A 20,469-nucleotide genomic window follows, 5' to 3' on the forward strand; every position below is an offset into this window, starting at 1 on the left:
CTGCTAGACCTGTTTAAGAGATGAGTATGTATATATTTTTTTTTTTTTGTACAAAACAGAGGGGAAGATTTTCATATGGGAAAGGAAAATACATTGTGTATTCTTTTTTATTTTATTTTTTAAGTATAATGCTACCTTTAACCCCTTAATGAGCAGTGTCGTACCCTGTACGACGCTGGTCACTAAGAAAAGCTTGGACATGGCATGCACACAGTGTCTGAATATATAAAGTGGTAGCAAATATGTAGCTTGGGGCTACAGTGTGACTGATACCCCACACATAAAATTATGTCTGTTTTTTTTTTTTTTTTTTTAACAGGGACGGTTGCATTCCAAGCTGCTTATAGGAGCATTGAAATACAATAATGATTATTAATATTAATGATGATAATAATAATATACAAATACTTGTTAACTTTATGGTTAACCTCTGCAAAGGGGTCAAAGAAAATAGTCAAGAGTAACTGTTCATTGCCAACCAGGTTGAGATTAAACCCAATGTGCAAGGCTTAAAGGCAGTGGAGAAATGCTTACTAATAGCTAACAAAATGATCTAAAGAATTAGACCATTTTATCGGTTCAAAGCTTCCAGTGTTCTCCCAGGACCTTTTTAGTGGGTGCATCACCAGTCTGATTTTACTGACCACCTGGCTAAACTTTTAGCCAAACGTAAGCTAAAATTGGCTAATATTAAAAATGTTAAATTTTTATTGCTCAAATTATCATTAAAGGGACAATCTACATCAGAATTTTTATTGTTTTAAAAGTTAGATAATCCCTTTATTACCCATTCCCTAGTTTTGCATAACCAACACAGTTATATTAATACACTTTTTACCTATGTGATTTTTTTGTATCTAAGCCTCTGCAAAATGCCCCCTTTTTTCAATTCTTTTGACAGACTTGCATTTTAGTCAATCAGTGCTGACTCCTAGGTAACTCCACGTGCATGAGCACATTGTTATCTATATGACACACATGAACTAACACCCTCTAGTGGTCAAAATGCATTCATATAAGAGGCGGCCTTCAAGGTCTAAAAAATTAGCATATGAACCTCCTAGGTTTAGCTTTCAACTAAGGACACCAAGAGAACAAAGCAAAATTGGTAATAAAAGTAAATTGGAAAGTTGTTTAAAATGACATGCCCTATCTGAATCATACAAGTTTATTTGGACTAGACTGTTCCTTTAAATACATTAATGTTAAATGATGCAATTAACTTGTGCTTTGGATAGCTGAAAATGATATAATATTAGAAAATATTACACTGCCCCCACCCGGCTACTTCATAATGGCGTGCTGGCAATATTTTCTGTGGAGAACACCAACTTCTTGAAAGGGACATTATAGAGGAAAAAATGACAAGCTCTAATTTGTTATTCTAGGGAGAGCAGTGCAGAAACGACATGCTCTGTTTTAAAAACATAAATAAAGACTCACTAACTGAGATAAGCAGTCATACAACCCCACCAATCACAACTGTTAAAGCTTGTCATTTTGAACTACAATGTCCCTGTTTGAACTACCACATATTAGAGAAAGATTTGAGAATAGACCCTACGTACTCCTCTGTTACACCAAAATGTTATCACACCGAGAACCATGCACTTGTCTCATACCTATATGGTTGAGTCAGATATACAGTATATGTTTTTAGGTTCATTTAGGTGTATTTGGATAAATGTTATATTATCTGTTATTGAGCAATACAGTGAATTATGAAATTATTGTTCTTATGTCGATGCAGCTTTGATATAGATGTAGCATAGTTACTTTAGGTTTAGGTGAAGTTTTGTGGTGCTTTAAGGGCCAGATTACAAATGGCACGCTAACAATTTCATGCGAGTGAAAAGGGCTTTTATCGCGGCTGTTTGCACGCGTCAGATGTATTACAAGTTAAAAGTAAATGCGATCGCTTTAGCGCAATTAAAGTTATCTCTCGTTAGAACTCTGGTTAACGTTTGGCAAAACAAAGTGTCACAAAACACATCAAAAATACATTTAAAAAGTACAGTTACACGCTTAATAACACTATCTAATAAAATGATTTAAACAAATATTGTACACAAGTTATTAAAGCTCAAATATATGAGGTCTCAAGTGTTAGAAAACAAAAAGGCAGGCAAAGGGCTTTAACATTGTATGTGTATGTATGTACGTACGTACGTACGTACGTATGTATGTACATATATATATATGTGTGTGTGTGTGTATGTACGTATATATATATATATATATATATATATATATATATATATATATGTGTGTGTGTGTGTAAATATGTATTGATCTTGCCCCCCCTGGTAATACCAGTGAGACCCCTCTCCAGAACGGCCCATTCCCCTAGTTACCTAATAAAGATAGCTCAGAATCACCACCCCTTCCTCCCCCTAGTTCTGTCCAGCCTTAGCGTGGACAGGGCTAGGAGTTCCTCTCTGTTTTTTGTTGTGTATCTAGATGGGCAGTGGCTGTTCCCCGTATTTTGGCTTACCTGTTAGCCGATTCTGGTTGTTTTTCGGTGCAGTTTCTTTGTGGGAGCCGCCATGTTTCTGTGACATCATTTGTAAGGGATGTTGCGGGGGCCTCGCCTGAGGACGGTCTTTTTCAACAGAAGCATTTATTGTCAATCTCATGGGAGTTTGTTTTCTCCTGTTAAGTGTAGTCAGTCCACAGGTCATCCATTACTTGTGGGATTATAACTCCTCCCTAACAGGAAGTGCAAGAGGATCACCCAAGCAGAGCTGCTATATAGCTCCTCCCCTCTACGTCATACCCAGGCATTCTCTTACACCTAACTAATAGATAGGATGTGTGAGAGGAGTGTGGTTATTAAATTTAGTTTTTATTTCTTCAATCAAAAGTTTGTTGTTTTAAACGGCACCGGAGTGTGTTGTTTTTTCTCAGGCAGTTTTAGAAGAAGAATCTACCTGAGTTTGTATATGATCTTAGCGGACGTAACTAAGATCCATTTGCTGTTCTCGGCCATTCTGAGGAGTGAGGTAACTTCAGAACAGGGGACAGCGGGCAGGGTTCACCTGCAAAGAGGTATGTTGCAGTATATTATTTTCTAAGGAATGGAATTGACTGAGAAAATACTGCTAATACCGATATAATGTAAGTACAGCCTTAAATGCAGTAGTAGCAACTGGTATCAGGCTGTTATGTATGTATGTTGGCACTGAGGTATTTCTGGGGAATGGCACTTCACTAAGAAAATACTGTATACATATAACTTATAGCCTTTCTGCAGTGAGAGCGACTAGCAACAGGCTTTTAATATCATTTCATATATTCATATTAAAACGTTTACTGGCAGGTTAATCGTTTTTTTCTCTGAGGTACTTGGTGAAAAATTTTATGGGCATTATTTTCCACTTGGCTTTCGTTTATTTTGAATAAAATCAGTTTTCTGAGCTTCCCCACTGTTGTATTATGAGTGGGAGGGGCCTATTTTGGCGCTTTTACTACGCATCAAAAATTCAGTCACAGCCTTCCTTATTCTCTCTGCATGATCCAGGACGTCTCTACAGAGGTCAGGGGTCTCCAAAGCTAGTTTGAGGGAGGTAATCACTCACAGCAGACCTGTGAGACTGTGCTTTGACTGTGATAAAAACGTTATATAATTTATTATCCGTTTTTTTGGTATTAAGGGGTTAATAATCCATTTGCTAATGGGTGCAATCCTTTGCTAATTTAATGCATTTACTGTGAAAATTTGGTTTCTATAACTAATCCGGTTCATTGTTATTTCAACTGTGACAGTTTTTTGTGTGCTTCTTAAAGGCACAGTAACGTTTTTTATATTGCTTGTAAATTTATTTGAAAAGTATTTTCCAAGCTTGCTAGTTTGTTAAACATGTCTGACACAGAGGAATCTCTTTGTGCAATATGTTCAAATGCCAATGTGGAGCCCAATAGAAATTTATGTACTAATTGCATTGATGCTACTTTAAATAAGTCAATCTGTACATGTTAATAAAAATTCACCAGACAACGAGGGGGAAGTTATGCCGACTAACTTACCTCACGTGTCAGTACCTGCATCTCTCGCTCAGGAGGTGCGTGATATTGTAACGCCAAGTACATCAGGGCGGCCATTACAAATCACTTTGCAAGACATGGCTAATGTTATGACTGAGGTTTTATCTAAATTGCCAGAACTCAGGGGTAAACGAGACCACTCTGGGGTGAGAACAGAGTGCACTGATAATACTAGGGCCATGTCAGATACTACGTCACAATTTGCAGAACATGAAGACGGAGAGCTTCATTCTGTGGGTGACGGGTCTGATCCAAATAAACTGGATTCAGACATTTCAAATTTCAAATTTAAGCTTGAGAACCTCCGTGTGTTACTAGGGGAGGTGTTGGCGGCTCTGAATGATTGTAACACGGTTGCAATCCCAGAGAAAATATGTAGGTTGGATAAATATTTTGCAGTACCAACGTGAACTGACGTTTTTCCTATACCTAAAAGACTTACTGAAATTGTTAACAAGGAGTGGGATAGACCCGGTGTGCCTTTCTCACCCCCTCCTATATTCAGAAAAATGTTTCCAATAGACGCCACCACACGGGACTTATGGCAGACGGTCCCTAAGGTGGAGGGAGCAGTTTCTACTTTAGCTAAGCGTACCACTATCCCGGTGGAGGATAGCTGTGCTTTTTCAGATCCAATGGATAAAAAGTTAGAGGGTTACCTTAAGAAAATGTTTGTTCAACAAGGTTTTATATTGCAACCCCTTGCATGCATTGCGCCGGTCACGGCGGCGGAGGCATTCTGGTTTGATTCTCTGGAAGAGACCCTTGAATCAGCTCCATTGGATGAGATTACAAACAAGCTTAAAACACTTAAGCTAGCTAATTCATTTATTTCTGATGCCGTAGTACATCTAACTAAACTTACGGCTAAGAATTCCAGATTCGCCATTCAGGCACGCAGAGCGCTGTGGCTAAAATCCTGGTCAGCCGATGTGACTTCAAAATCTAAATTACTTAACATTCCTTTCAAAGGGCAGACATTATTCGGGCCCGGTCTGAAAGAAATTATCGCTGACATTACTGGAGGTAAGGGCCATGCCCTGCCTCAAGACAGAGCCAAACCAAGGGCTAGACAGTCTAATTTTCGTGCCTTTCGTAACTTCAAGGCAGGAGCAGCATCAACTTCCTCCGCTCCAAAACAGGAAGGAACTGTTGCTCGTTACAGACAGGGCTGGAAACCTAACCAGACCTGGAACAAGGGCAAGCAGGCCAGAAAACCTGCTGCTGCCCCTAAGACAGCATGAAGCGAGGGCCCCCAATCCGGAAACGGATCTAGTAGGGGGCAGACTTTCTCTCTTCGCACCAGGCTTGGGCAAGAGATGTCCAGGATCCCTGGGCGTTAGAGATCATATCTCAGGGATATCTTCTGGACTTCAAAGCTTCTCCTCCAAAAGGGAGATTTCATCTTTCAAGGTTGTCAACAAACCAGATAAAGAAAGAGGCGTTTCTACGCTGTGTACAAGACCTTTTACTAATGGGAGTGATCCACCCGGTTCCGCGATCGGAACACGGGCAGGGGTTTTACTCAAATCTGTTTGTGGTTCCCAAGAAAGAAGGAACCTTCAGACCAATCTTGGATTTAAAGATCCTAAACAAATTCCTAAGAGTTCCATCGTTCAAAATGGAAACTATTCGGACAATTTTACCCATAATCCAAAAGGGTCAGTACATGACCACAGTGGATTTAAAGGATGCCTACCTTCACATACCGATTCACAAAGATCATTACCGGTACCTAAGGTTTGCCTTTCTAGACAGGCACTACCAGTTTGTAGCTCTTCCCTTCGGGTTAGCTACTGCTTCAAGAATCTTCACAAAGGTTCTGGGGTCTCTTCTGGCGGTACTAAGACCGCGAGGAATATCGGTAGCTCCGTACCTAGACGACATTTTGATACAAGCGTCAAGTTTCCAAACTGCCAAGTCTCATACAGAGTTAGTACTGGCATTTCTAAGGTCACATGGGTGGAAAGTGAACGAGGAAAAGAGTTCTCTATTGCCACTCACAAGAGTTCCCTTCTTAGGGACTCTTATAGATTCTGTAGAAATGAAGATCTATCTGACAGAGGTCAGGTTAACAAAACTTCTAAATGCTTGCCGGGTCCTTCATTCCATTCCACGCCCGTCAGTGGCTCAATGCATGGAGGTAATCGGCTTAATGGTAGCGGCAATGGACATAGTTCCCTTTGCACGCCTACATCTCAGACCACTGCAATTGTGCATGCTAAGTCAGTGGAATGGGGACTACTCAGATTTGTCCCCTATGCTGAATCTGGATCAAGAGACCAGAAACTCTCTTCTATGGTGGCTCTCTCGGCCACATCTTTCCAAGGGGATGCCCTTCAGCAGGCCAGATTGGACAATTGTAACAACAGACGCCAGCCTGATAGGTTGGGGCGCTGTCTGGAATTCCCTGAAGACTCAGGGATCTTGGACTCAGGAGGAGAGTCTCCTTCCCATAAATATTCTGGAATTAAGAGCAGTTTTCAATGCCCTTCTGGCTTGGCCTCAGTTAGCAACTCTGAGGTTCATCAGGTTTCACTCGGACAACATCACGACTGTGGCTTACATCAACCATCAGGGAGGGACAAGGAGTTCCCTAGCTATGATGGAAGTATCAAAGATAATGCACTGGGCAGAGTCACACTCTTGCCACCTATCAGCGATCCACATCCCAGGCGTGGAGAACTGGGAAGCGGATTATCTAAGTCCCCAGACTTTTCATCCGGGGGAGTGGGAACTTCATCCGGAGGTCTTTGCCCAACTTCTTCGGCGTTGGGGCAGACCAGATCTCGATCTCATGGCGTCTCGCCAGAACGCCAAATTTCCTTATTACGGATCCAGGTCCAGAGACCCGGGAGCGGTTCTGATAGATGCTCTGACAGCACCTTGGGCCTTCAACATGGCTTATGTGTTTCCACCCTTCCCGATGCTTCCTCAATTGATTGCCAGGATCAAACAGGAGAGAGCATCGGTGATTCTAATAGCGCCTGCGTGGCCACGCAGGATCTGGTATGCAGACCTAGTGGACATGTCGTCCTGTCCACCATGGTCTCTACCTCTGAGACAGGACCTTCTGGTGCAGGGTCCCTTCAAACATCCAAATCTAATTTCTCTGAGGCTGACTGCATGGAGATTGAACGCTTGATTCTATCAAAGCGTGGATTTTCGGAGTCAGTGATTGATACCTTGATACAGGCTAGGAAGCCTGTTACCAGGAAAATTTACCATAAAATATGGCGCAAATACTTGCATTGGTGCGAATCCAAAAGTTACTCATGGAGTAAGGTTAGGATTCCTAGGATATTATCCTTTCTACAAGAAGGTTTAGAAAAGGGTTTATCCGCTAGTTCGTTAAAGGGACAAATCTCAGCTTTGTCCATCCTTCTACACAGACGTCTGTCAGAAGTTCCAGACGTTCAGGCTTTTTGTCAGGCTTTGGCCAGGATTAAGCCTGTGTTTAAAACGGTTGCTCCGCCATGGAGTTTAAACTTAGTTCTTAACGTTTTACAGGGTGTTCCGTTTGAACCCCTTCATTCCATTGATATCAAACTGTTATCTTGGAAAGTTCTGTTTTTAATGGCTATTTCCTCGACTCGAAGAGTCTCTGAGTTATCTGCCTTACATTGTGATTCTCCTTATCTGATTTTTCATTCAGACAAGGTAGTCCTGCGTACTAAACCTGGGTTTTTACCTAAGGTAGTTACCAACAGGAATATCAATCAAGAGATTGTTGTTCCATCATTGTGCCCCAACCCTTCTTCAAAGAAGGAACGTCTTCTGCACAATCTGGATGTTGTCCGTGCCCTGAAATTTTATTTACAGGCAACTAAAGATTTTCGACAAACTTCTTCCCTGTTTGTCGTGTATTCTGGACAGAGGAGAGGTCAAAAGGCTTCGGCCACCTCTCTCTCCTTTTGGCTTCGTAGCATAATACGTTTAGCCTATGAGACTGCTGGACAGCAGCCTCCTGAAAGAATTACAGCTCATTCTACCAGAGCTGTGGCTTCCACTTGGGCCTTTAAGAATGAGGCCTCTGTTGAACAGATTTGCAAGGCTGCGACTTGGTCTTCACTTCACACTTTTTCTAAATTTTACAAATTTGACACTTTTGCTTCTTCGGAGGCTATTTTTGGGAGAAAGGTTCTTCAGGCAGTGGTTCCTTCCGTGTAAAGAGCCTGCCTGTCCCTCCCGTCATCCGTGTACTTTTAGCTTTGGTATTGGTATCCCACAAGTAATGGATGACCCGTGGACTGACACTTAACAGGAGAAAACATAATTTATGCTTACCTGATAAATTCCTTTCTCCTGTAGTGTAGTCAGTCCACGGCCCGCCCTGTTTTTTATGGCAGGTCTAAATTTTAAATTATACTCCAGTCACCACTGCACCCTATAGTTTCTCCTTTCTCGTTTGGTTTTCGGTCGAATGACTGGGTATGACGTAGAGGGGAGGAGCTATATAGCAGCTCTGCTTGGGTGATCCTCTTGCACTTCCTGTTAGGGAGGAGTTATAATCCCACAAGTAATGGATGACCCGTGGACTGACTACACTACAGGAGAAAGGAATTTATCAGGTAAGCATAAATTATGTTTTTCTGCTGCTCCGGCTTTCTTTTTTACTGGCTACCGTCTGCTGCCAGTAAATATTGCAGCATGGGGGTAACTTCAAACTTACATTTATGATTATGAACTGACATTGCTTTTATACAGCATGTGATTTTAGTATGGATCCTGAAAATTCTCAACCTGCTACTGCACAAGGAGACTTGGGGATGTTGCTTTGTATTTACCTAATGTCATGTTATCTGGTTTATACATAATGACTGTATATCTATGTTTTTTGTATTTATGGCTGGCTATATATATATTTTTTTATTTAGTCATGCGACCTATGCCCACCTGTTCCCAATGTGCAAATTCTTGCTGGGGAGGATAAAAAACAATGTAAAGTGTGAATTGGACACATACTGTATATATGGTGGAAGCTTTTTCTGATTCACCTGTGGGCTCTAGGGATAATTTCCAATCCTTTGATTCTGCCTCTGAAGGGGAAACTCTGCTTCCATGACATTTAACACTGAAACTATTTCTGATTTTCTAAAATAAGTTAAGGTTTCTCTGGGAATTGAAGATGAATTGCTTCAGGTTTCATCCGATTGACTTAAGTTCAAGTTCTGCATCTGATCAGTATTTCCCTGTATCTGATGTTTTAAAATCTATGTATTTAACTATTTCTAAACCTGAAAAGCAGCTTGGAGAACCTGAGAAAATTTGAGAACTTTTTCTTGGAAAAACGTTTGCATACCCAGTGCGCTACTCCACCTAAGATTGATGCTGCAATAGCCAGCTTATTATTTAAAACAAATATGTACATTTATGTATACTTTTAAACATTGTGAGTCCCTTAAAGATATATGTATTTTACAAGTTGTCCCTATAGTTATTCAGTTCTGTGGTCTAAGTACTAATGTACTCCAAGGCAGAACTATCTCTTTGCAACCAGAGTACTATTCATTGTGTGATAATATATAATGTTTTAAGCACAATTACAAACATGTAAAATGTATTTCAGCTGCTTTTTGGTAGAAACTTTGTTGCCTTTTTATTTTTTGACTTTTGTTAAAGGGACACTGAAGCCAATTTTTTTTCCTTTCATGATTTAGATAGAGCATGACATTTTAATCAACTTTCTAATTTACTCCTGTTATCAATTTTTCTTCGTTCTCTTGCTAGCTTTATTTTAAAAGCAGGAATGTAAATCTTAGCAGCTAGCCCATTTTAGGTTCAGCACCATAGATAGCGCTTGCTTATTGGAGGCTTACATTTTCCCACCAATAAGCAAGCATAACCCAGGTTCTCAACCAAAAATGTGCCGGCTCCTATGCATCACATTCCTGCTTTTCAAATAAAAATAACATATGAACGAAGAAAAATTGATAATAGGAGAAAATCAGAAAGTTGCTTAAAATTGAATCATTAAAGAAAAAAAAAAATTGGGTTTATATGTCCCTTTAAGTCTGTCAGTATTTATTCTTACCTTTGTTTCTCTGCATAGATCTCTCAGATTTAATGCTTCAGCATTTTTCCTTGGCCTCATTTTACACCCATGCTCCTTTTTTAATCACCTGTTTTTAATTAGCTAAGGAACATTTAGGAGACACACCCTGATTGTTTTTCTCCTTTTTTGCACTTGACTAAAAAAAATTAAAAAGTATGAAGCCTTTTTAGCTTCTGAGTTTTAAAAACATTTTATGTTAACATTTATAAGTACATGGTAATTTCATTTTGCATTTCTCTTCTACCAGGAAGTCAGAATGATATTTCTACCTTGGCTGTGCCTTAACTGTTCAGCCTCCTGATGTGTTTACTGTCTATTTTTTTTTCTAAAATTAACAATCTTTTTTGCCTTCTCTTGCAGATCTTCAGAAAACAAAACACTTTTCTCTGACAGCTATTTACTAGTTATTTAAAGGGACAGTCTAAATTAGAATTTTTATTGTTTAAAAAGATAGACAATTCCTTTATTATCCATTCCCCAGTTTTGCATGACCAACACTGTTATATTGATATGTTTTTTTTACCTCTGTGATTACCTTGTATCTAAGCAGCTGCAGACTGCCTCCTTATTTCAGTTCTTTTGACAGACGTGCATTTTAGCCAATCAGTGCTGGCTCCTCTGTAACTCCACGTGCGTGAGCACAATGTTATCTATGTAGCACACAAACTAACGCCCTCTAGTTGTGAAAAACTGTCAAAATGCATTCAGATAAGAGGTGGTCTTCAAGGGCTAAGAAATTAGCATATGACCCCACCTAGGTTTAGCTTTCAACTAAGAATGCCAAGACAACAAAGCAAAATTGTTGATAAAAGTAAATTGGAAAGTTGTTTAAAATTACATACTCTACCTGAATCATGAAACTTTATTTTTGACTAGACTGTTCCTTTAAATTTTATGCTGAATCTGTGGTTTCCACAGATCTGGGAAAATGGGCCTATTTTTAATCTGATTATGTCTCCGAAATTAACTTAATTTTTGAAAATGTATATGGTTTTTAAATAAGTAATGTTTCTCAGATATTATGTAAGATATAGGTATGCTTCAAATGATTGTAACACCACTGGGGAAAAAAATATTTCCCAAAACTAGTGTTTTTTTTCAATATATTTTGTTTATAAAATAAATCTACTTTTCTTTAGAGGCAAAGAAAATCAGAATTTAGATTCATTTTACAGGATTACTTCATGAGTACATTTTGAGGGTAGCCTGGTTACTTATTGTAATTTAAGGTACAGGGCATTCTCTCTAGTCCTATTATTTCACTGACATTATTAACAGACCTACCTGTCTTATGCTAGCTGGTGTGTGTTTCAATGGCAACACTAAAACCTGCCTATATCAGGCAAAGGTTTCTCTTACATAAATTTTCTTTTTCTCTTCACTTTCAAGATTGAGATTCCCTGTTCCAGACTAGGGGCAAGGGATGTGGTTTTCCTTTTCAGCTCTTCATGTTTTTTTGTTTTTTATCCTATTCACTTGCTTCGGTACCTCTGCTTGCAAGCAACTTTCAAGATTGGGGACATATGAACTAGATTTTCATTTTTGCTCTGGTATGTTACCACTCCCTAAAGAATCATAAGAAGTTTGTGAACAATCTAGTGGTTAGGTATTTCCAGTATTTTAATCTGCTATTTATTATTATTTTTTTCACTGCATTCTCCCTTTTCAGTTGTTCTAAAGAGACTCTTATTTAGTGAATTCAGAATTTAAATTTGTCAGCGGTCTGATCCTGTTAGAACCAAATTGGTTCATTTTGCTATGGAGAAACAAGAAGTCAGTTAGTCCTAAATAAGATCTTTTCTATATTTTGTGTGGGCTCAATACAAGCTTTTGATAGTCTCACATTTTTGATTTTATATATTTCAGCACAGAATTCCTTTGCAGGAAGTAGGTCTTTGCAACAGAATGGCAAGTCTACAGTTTTTTGCAAAAAGATTGTGGACAAATGGAATATTCCATAGGTGGATCTATGGCGTATAGTTTGTATTGTCAGTTTCACAATATATCTGTTTTTCCTAGATGTTCGAGCTCTAGGAGTGGATACTTTGTCTTCAGAGTTCACTCAGATCTATGTGTTTTCTCTATTTTCTCTGATTCCTTATCTACTAAAGAATTTTGAAGGAAAACGTAACATTTTTTGTAATCTTCTTTTTGGTCTGCAGGATATCTGGGCTGGTTAGCTGATTATTTAGGATGGCTGTTTCGCCTGTTCCCATTTTAGGTAGTCCTGGAGGCCTGGCCTGGTGGGGAGGCCTGGGGAGGGTTTGGGGACCAGTATTCTATTGCAAAGGCTGACAATTCAACTCCCATAGATTTCCAAATTCAGAGTTTTAGATTTACAGCATGGCTGCTGAAAGCATCTGTTTGCTGCAGTTTAGCTTGTAAATACAATGCTTTCATAAACAGATATTTGTTAGAACTCTTCAAATAGCTTAAATATCAATTGATTTGAATTTTTGGTCTTTTTGAATGGTGTTTGTGCTCCAACACTCTTGGCAATGCAATATTTGTCCATACCCAACTTAGCTAGAGTTTTACAATTTCACCCTGAGATCTTACTTTTTTATCCTTCTATCTGTTATTTCTATCTGGTTTCTTATATTGAATACCATTTTCCTAGTGACTATTTCAACAGCAGGAGATATTTAGAATTTCAGGTACTTTGTTATACTATCATGATGGAATAATATTGAGAACTGTTGCTTAAGTTGTCACTGACTTTATTGAAGTCAAGATATTAATTACCTTCCTCCAGTCCTGATAAGCAGGAGTATCAAAGGAAACAGTTTTTAACCGTTTTGGTTGTGCTCTGTTTTCAGATTTCTGCTAGAGGACTCAATTACTTTGTAGCTGATTGTCTCTTTGTTTTGTTACAAGGTCCTCGTTTTGGGTAGGCTTTTGCAAAGTCTACCATCTTTATTTGGATTGTTCAAGATATTTTGTGATCATTCAAGTGATGGAATGAGCAAGTTCCAGAAGGGCTCATGGTGTTCTCGTCAGGGTCAGGCTTCTTCAATATCTACCATCTCTGGTTAGGTTGTATGAATGATCCCTAAAGCTTACAGACAGAAAAGGGGAACAGGTACCTTTTGTTTCTATTTACAAACTTGATGTTTGCCAATCAGCTTCTGCTGGAGTTAGTTGGAAGATTTTGTCTTCAGTTTTGTCTTAATGGATTTTGTATTTTTTGCAGTATTTTTTTGGTATCCTGTTTTATTTCTTACCCACCCTTTCTTGCATTTACTGTTTTGTATTTTCTCGCTGGTAAGTATTACCAAGGGGCCAAGATAACTAGAAATTATCACCCAAATATAAGCAATTTCTATATCTTGGACCATACCCTGATACTAGTAATACTTACAAGGCTCCCTCCCTTTTGCCTGGTTCACCTACTTGGCTGGACATAACTAGGAGGAGGAAGGGGTGGTTTCTCTGAACTACCTTTTATTAGGTTACTAGGTGGAGCGAGCGGTTCTGTCCATATCCCTCTGGAGAGGGCTCTCACTGGTAAGTATTACCCTGGGTATTGGCCAAGATATAGAAAATGCTTATATTTGGGTGATAATTTCTAGTTATATGTGTGTGTGTATGTATTTTACATACATATATACACACATATAAACACATGAATACATATGTATGCATATATAGATAGACATATATAAGTGCATTGGAGCCCTTTGCAGTTAAGTAGATGAAAACCGGTAAAAGCATATTTACTGTACTGTGTATTTACTGTAAATATTTCACATCCCAATGTTCTGCACATAGGGGAATGTGTTCTATGTATTTATAAATAGATATTCCTATATATATATATATATATATATATATATATATACAAAAAAAACCATAGGATATATATAGAAATATGTATTTATGCATAAATAGATCATGTTCTTCTATGTGAAGTACATTGGAATTTTGAAATATCGCTCCACTTGTAATCTTGCCCTAAATGTTTATAAGTAACAGAAGCTTCTTTTTTTGTAATTGAAATATGTGTTTAAGTTACTGGCACAACATTTCAACCAAGTTAATGTGTATCTGGGTTTCTTTTACAGGTTCTCAGTTCCATTGGCTATCACATCATCTCGTTTGACTACAGAGGTTAGTAAACTGACCTGTTTTATGCCGTGCTTATGTGTTCTGTTTTAATTTATTTTTAATTGGCACTTTGTGACTAGAAGTGTCTTGTAATAAGCAAGGGTAAAACATTGCAATGTTCCTCTCTTTAACAGATAACCCTGTGATCTAACTAATGGCGCGTTGATTTAGTCTTATGCTTTAATTAATCATATATAAAATGTTGGTATTTGAAGTGTTGTTTGCCGTATTGGTTCATAAAATAACATTAAAGGGATACTAAACCTAATTTTTTTCTTTAATGATTCCGGTAGAGCATGTAATTTTAAACAACTTTCTTATTTATTCCTATTATCAAATTTTCTTTGTTCTTTTGCTATCTTTATTTGAAAAGCAGGAATGTAAAGCCTAGGAGCTGACCCATTTTTGGTTGAGCACCTGGGTAGTGCTTGTGATCCAGGGTGCTGAACCTAAAATGGGCCTGCACCTAAGCTTTACATTCCTGCTTTTCAAATAAAGACATCAAGAGAACAAAATAAAATTGCTAATATAAGTAAATGAGAAAGTTGCTTAAAATTGCATGCTCTGTCTGAATCATGAAAGAAACCTTTTGGGTTTGATATCACTTTTAAGGACAGTAAGGCACTTTTACTTAAAATATGACCTGAAGAGCACAAATGAAGGCCTATTTTATGTTCCCCAGCACTTATCCTGCTTTATTTCCATAGGACTGCGACTGCTGTATATCCTGAGCAAACATCCCCAATATATATGTAAAGTAGATTAAAGGAAAATAATATAAAAGCAAAAAGGTAGATGACGAGTAGTTAGAAAGTTAAAAAGTCAATACTTTATTGCACATCCATTAAAAATATTCCAGGGAGGAACAAAAAGTAGAAAAAGACAAAGTGCACAGGTATACACAAACCAGTATACGCGTTTCGGCGTGAGCCGTAATCACTACTGACATACAATTTCATTCACAGGTGAATTTTAAAAGGGCATAATGCAATCCCATTGGCTAAAACTAAACAATGTTCAACCAATACCCGTGCTACAAGGTGTGTAATTGAGAAAGTTATCAGCTACACACGCATGTCTGTCTTTAATCAAAAGTTTTAAATAAAACAAACCAAATAGTTAGAAGTTGTTAAATTTCATACAATTCCACCAATTAAAGACACAGAAAATAAACTCTCTATATGTGTTAGCCATCTGGTTAATGATACAGATATTTTAAATATTCTAAATTAAACCTGAACATAATTTAATTTTACAGTACTTGTCAAATAATGCAGGAAAATAATAAATTAGTCATATTATTAGTTAAAATTAAAATAAGTGACGAATCTGTATAGTAATAACAAGGGGATGAGAGCCTAGCAAAAATACTGTTCTAGAGTAATAATAAGAGATTTGATACAGAGATTTGGAAAATAAATACAAGAAATATATGATATATACACATGGTGCTTATTAGATTATACATGTACATATTATGTTAAAAGCCTGGATCAAATGTACAAGTAAATAAAATAAAAAGTACAGATGGAATAAACCACAGGTGACACAGACCAGTGTAAGACTAAAGATAATGAATAACAATGAAAAAAGGAGGGCATACAAAGCAGTGGCGTCACTAGGGTTGGTGTCACCCGGTGCGGTAAGTTATGGTGTCACCCCCCCCCCCCCAGAAAGCAGACACACACAAAAACACAGGCAAGCACACATACAAACACTCAGACACACTTAAAAAATACTCAGATGCACACACAAACACTTATGGCCAATCACCTCTGCACTCTGCCCACCCCCAGACCCCCGCCCGCCCTCCTACCTGTTCAGTGTGCACTTAGTGTACCGTAACCGTAATGGTCTGGTGGGCATCATACGTGGCTCCTTCACTTTAAAGACAGTGTCAAACAGTCATGCGGTCAGGTGCTAGCCATCCCCTCATGATTTGCCAGTTCCCGTTTAGAGAGACAGCACAGCAGTGAGTGACTCCACTGCTCCACATGTCACTGAGCAGTGAGCACAGATAGGCAGGCAGGTTTAGGCTAGCAGCGCAACTTTGCAAGCCCCACGGCATGCCCACAACATTCATAGCGAAATTGGGCAGGGGAGAAGCAAAGTACAAACAAGCAAAAGTAGCCGGGAAAACTATTTGTTGAAATTGCAGCACTGGCTCAAGTGGCAAAAAAATTGTGTGTCTACATCTTCCCAAGTCCCACCAATGTTCACAAATGCCAGCCTCTAATAAAATAATCTATGCATCTCAACATTGTATTTCTTTGAATTTCAATAAAATTTAAAAAAAAAAAAAAAAAAAAAAATTTTTTTTTTTTTTTTTTGGTGTCACCCTCTGGTGGGTGTCACCCGGGTGCGGCCCGCCCCCCCCGCCCCCCCCTAGTGACGCCACTGATACAAAGGTCAAAAAAGGGACATGAAACCCAAAATTTTTCTTTCATGATTTAGGTTCAATATACAATTTTAAACAACTTTCCAGTTTACTTCTATTATCAAATTTGCTTCATTCTCTTGGTATCATTTGTTGAAGGAGCAGCAATGCACTTCTGGTTTCTAGCTGAACACATGGGTGACCCAATGACAATCGGTATATATATATGCAGCCACCCATCAGCAGCTAGAACCTAGGTTCTTTGCTGCTACTGAGCTTACCTAGATAAACCTTTCAGCAAAGGATAACAAGAGAAGGAAGAAAATTAAATAATAGAAGTAAATTGGAAAAGTGTATGCTCTGTCTAAATCATGAATGTCTAATTATGACTTTACTGTCCCTTTAAATGGTGTTAATAATCATCTGAAATTATAGTTTCTAATTTTGTGGGAGTAGAATTCATGGCACTTAAATGATTCAGAGAGAGTGTGCATTTTACATCCATTACCAAAGTATGCAGGCTTTTTATATGCACTCTTTCTGAGGCACCAGCTACTACTGAGCATGTGCATGAGTTTACAGTGCATACTTATATGAATCTGTGATTTGCTGCTGGCTGTCACATGATATGGGGGATTGAATGACATTTTAAATTTTTTATTATGCATTTGTTCGTTATGCAATTCAGCTGTGTTTAATGGTCCTTTAACCTCTGCAAAGGTCAGGGTTGGCAGTGCTTTGCTATTCAGGAGATTAACACTTGCAAAGGAGTAAAAAATATTTAAAGGTATACTGATCCCAGATTTTTTCTTTCATGATTATCAATTTTCTTCATTCTCTTGGTGTCTTTATTTGAAAAAGCAGGAATGTAAGCCTACGAGCCAGCCCACCTTTGGTTCAGCACCTTGGTAGCGCTTGCTGATTGGTGGCTAAATGTAGCCACCAATCAGCAAGTGCTACCCAGGGTCTGAACCAAAAATGGGCCGGCTCGTAAGCTTACATTCCTGCTTTTTGAAATAAAGATACAAAGAGAACGAAGAAAAATTGATAATAGGAGTAAATTATAAAGTTGCTTAAAATTGCATGTTCTATTTGATACATGCAAGAAAGAAAATTGGGTTCAGCATCCCTCTTAACTCATGGGTCTGTGCAAGCAATTAGTGTAACAATACAATGCTCAAGCACATTGGTAATTTTAGTTCATTATTTTTTTTTTATGTTCTTTGAAGTGAAATATTAAATAGTGTAGAAATAAAGAGCACTTTCTTTGTGTGGGTTGGCGACAGAGTGAGCAATACTGCTGGCACCTTAGCTGCTTGTTGTTGTTATGTTATACATTTCTTATGCTCTGTGCTTCCTTTGGCACATTTCTCCAGATTGATCCTAGTCGTGCTGTGTTTTTACATATTGCAGTGTGTTGTTCTAAAGTAAAGTCAAGGGCGGGCTATAGCTACATATTCATTTGCAGTAACATCTTGTTGATGAAGCGAGTTGTTCAGCACCTGATCTGAAACATAAGATACAGCCGTGTACAAGAAATCCGTGTCATTTAACCCCTTAGTGACCAGAGCACTTTTCCATTTTCTGTCCGTTTGGGACCAAGGCTATTTTTACATTTCTGCAGTGTTTGTGTTTAGCTGAAATTTTCCTCTTACTCATTTACTGTACCCACACATATTATATACCGTTTTTCTCGCCATTAAATGGACTTTCTAAAAATACCATTATTTTCATCATATCTTATCATTTACTATAAAAAAAATTATAAAATATGAGGAAAAATGGAAAAAAACACACTTTTTCTAACTTTGAACCCCAAAATCTGTTACATATCTACAACCACCAAAAAACACCCATGCTAAATAGTTTCTAAATTTTGTCCTGAGTTTAGAAATACCCAATGTTTACATCTTCTTTGCTTTTTTTGTAACTTATAGGGCCATAAATACAAGTAGCACTTTGCTATTTTCAAAACATATTTTTTTCAAAATTAGCGCTAGTTACATTGGGACACTGATATCTTTCAGGAATCCCTGAATATCCATTGACATATATATATTTTTTTTTAGAAGACATCCCAAAGTATTGATCTAGGCCCATTTTGGTATATTTCATGCCACCATTTCACCGCCAAATGCGATCAAATTAAAAAAAACATTACATTTTTCACAATTTTAGGTTTGTCACTGAAATCATTTACAAACAGCTTGTGCAATTATGGCACAAATGGTTGTAAATGCTTCTCTGGGATCCCCTTTGTTCAGAAATAGCAGACATATATGACTTTGGCGTTGCTTTTTGGTAATTAGAATGCTGCTAAATGGCGCTGCGCATCACACGTGTATTATGGCTAGCAGTGAAGGGGTTAATTAGGTAGCTTGTAGGGAGCTTGCAGGGTTAATTTTAGCTTTAGTGTAGAGATCAGCCTCCCACCTGAAACATCAGACCCCCTGATCCCTCCCAAACATCTCTCTTCCCTCCCCTACCCCACAAATGTCCCCGCCATCTTAAGTACTGGCAGAAACTCTGCCAGTACTAAAATAAAAGGAACATTTGTGCATTTTTGTGCATTTTGTTTTAGCATATTTACATATGCTTCTGTGTAGGATCCCCCTTAGCCCCCAACCTCACTGATCCCCCACCCAACAGCTCTCTAACCCTCCCCCTCTGACTTAATGTGCGCCATCTTGGGTACTGGCAGCTGTCTGCCAGTACCCATTTTAGTGAAAATATGTGTTTTTATTAAAAAAAATTCCTTTTTCTGTAGTGTAGCTTCCCCCCCCCCCCCCCAATACCAACCCCCCACCCCTTCCAGATCGCTTAAATGCTTTTTTTTTAAAATGTTTATTTCATTTTTTAATACACTTTACTCTTTACTTTTTTTCTGTAGTGTAGCGGTTCCCACCCGCTCCCGCCCCGTGCACGCGCCCGCCCGCCACCCACTGTGCACGCGCGCGCGCCCGTGCGCGCCCCCGAAGGCTCCGCCCCCAATCCCGCCCCCCTCCACCTTCCAGATCACACCGATGGCCGCCCACCCGCCTCCCAAGTCGGCTCCCACCCACCAACGATACCGGCCATCGATGTCCGGTGCAGAGAGGGCCACAGAGTGGCTCTCTCTGCATCGGATGGCCAGAAAGTGTTATTGCAGGATGCCTCGATGTCGAGGCATCACTGCAATAACCGGAAAGCAGCTGGAAGCGAGCAGGATCGCTTCCAGCTGCTTTCCAGACTGAGGACGTGCAGGGTACGTCCTCAGGCGTTAACTGCCTTTTTTTAGAGGACGTACCCTGCACGTCCTCGGTCATTAAGGGGTTAAATTAATGATGCACTGATCACGTATCATTTTATTTCTCCATTTTATCTAGTGAAGTGTTGCTCTGAAGTTACTAGCAAATATGTTCCCTATCTACTTCTAAATTGTGTATGTTTAATCCTTTCTTGAGTATGAATTTCATGTACATGGTTGTTTTAATATAGGATTAGCTCAGACCTACCAAACCGAAAATTATTTTAAAAGTGTGCACTTATTGGCAGATCTCATGATGTAATAGAAATCTACTGAAAATTGAATTTCTCCTGTTAAGTGTAGTCAGTCCACGGGTCATCCATTACTTATGGGATATTAACTCCTCCCTAACAGGAAGTGCAAGAGGATCACCCAAGCAGAGCTGCTATATAGCTCCTCCCCTCTACGTCATACCCAGTCATTCTCTTGCACCTAACTAATCGATAGGATGTGTGAGAGGACAGTGGTTATTAAAACTTAGTTTTTATTTCTTCAATCAAAAGTTTGTTATTTTAAACGGCACCGGAGTGTGTTGTTTTTTCTCAGGCAGCATTAGAAGAAGAATCTGCCTGAGTTTGTGTATGATCTTAGCGGACGTAA

At 38.8% G+C, this 20,469-nt stretch overlaps 1 protein-coding gene across 2 annotated transcripts in view; it reads left to right on the forward strand.

Moving 5' to 3' along the window:
- The window catches only part of ABHD12 (abhydrolase domain containing 12, lysophospholipase), a 531,420-nt gene that overhangs the window by 372,362 nt on the left and 138,589 nt on the right, over positions 1-20,469 (forward strand). For both annotated transcript variants that reach the window (XM_053711964.1, XM_053711963.1), the window contains exon 6: positions 14,164-14,209. In XM_053711964.1, coding sequence (XP_053567939.1) covers positions 14,164-14,209 — 46 coding nt within the window. The remainder of the gene's footprint in view (positions 1-14,163; positions 14,210-20,469) is intronic.

This window comes from Bombina bombina, chromosome 4, assembly GCF_027579735.1.
Source record: "Bombina bombina isolate aBomBom1 chromosome 4, aBomBom1.pri, whole genome shotgun sequence".
Lineage (NCBI taxonomy): Eukaryota > Metazoa > Chordata > Amphibia > Anura > Bombinatoridae > Bombina > Bombina bombina.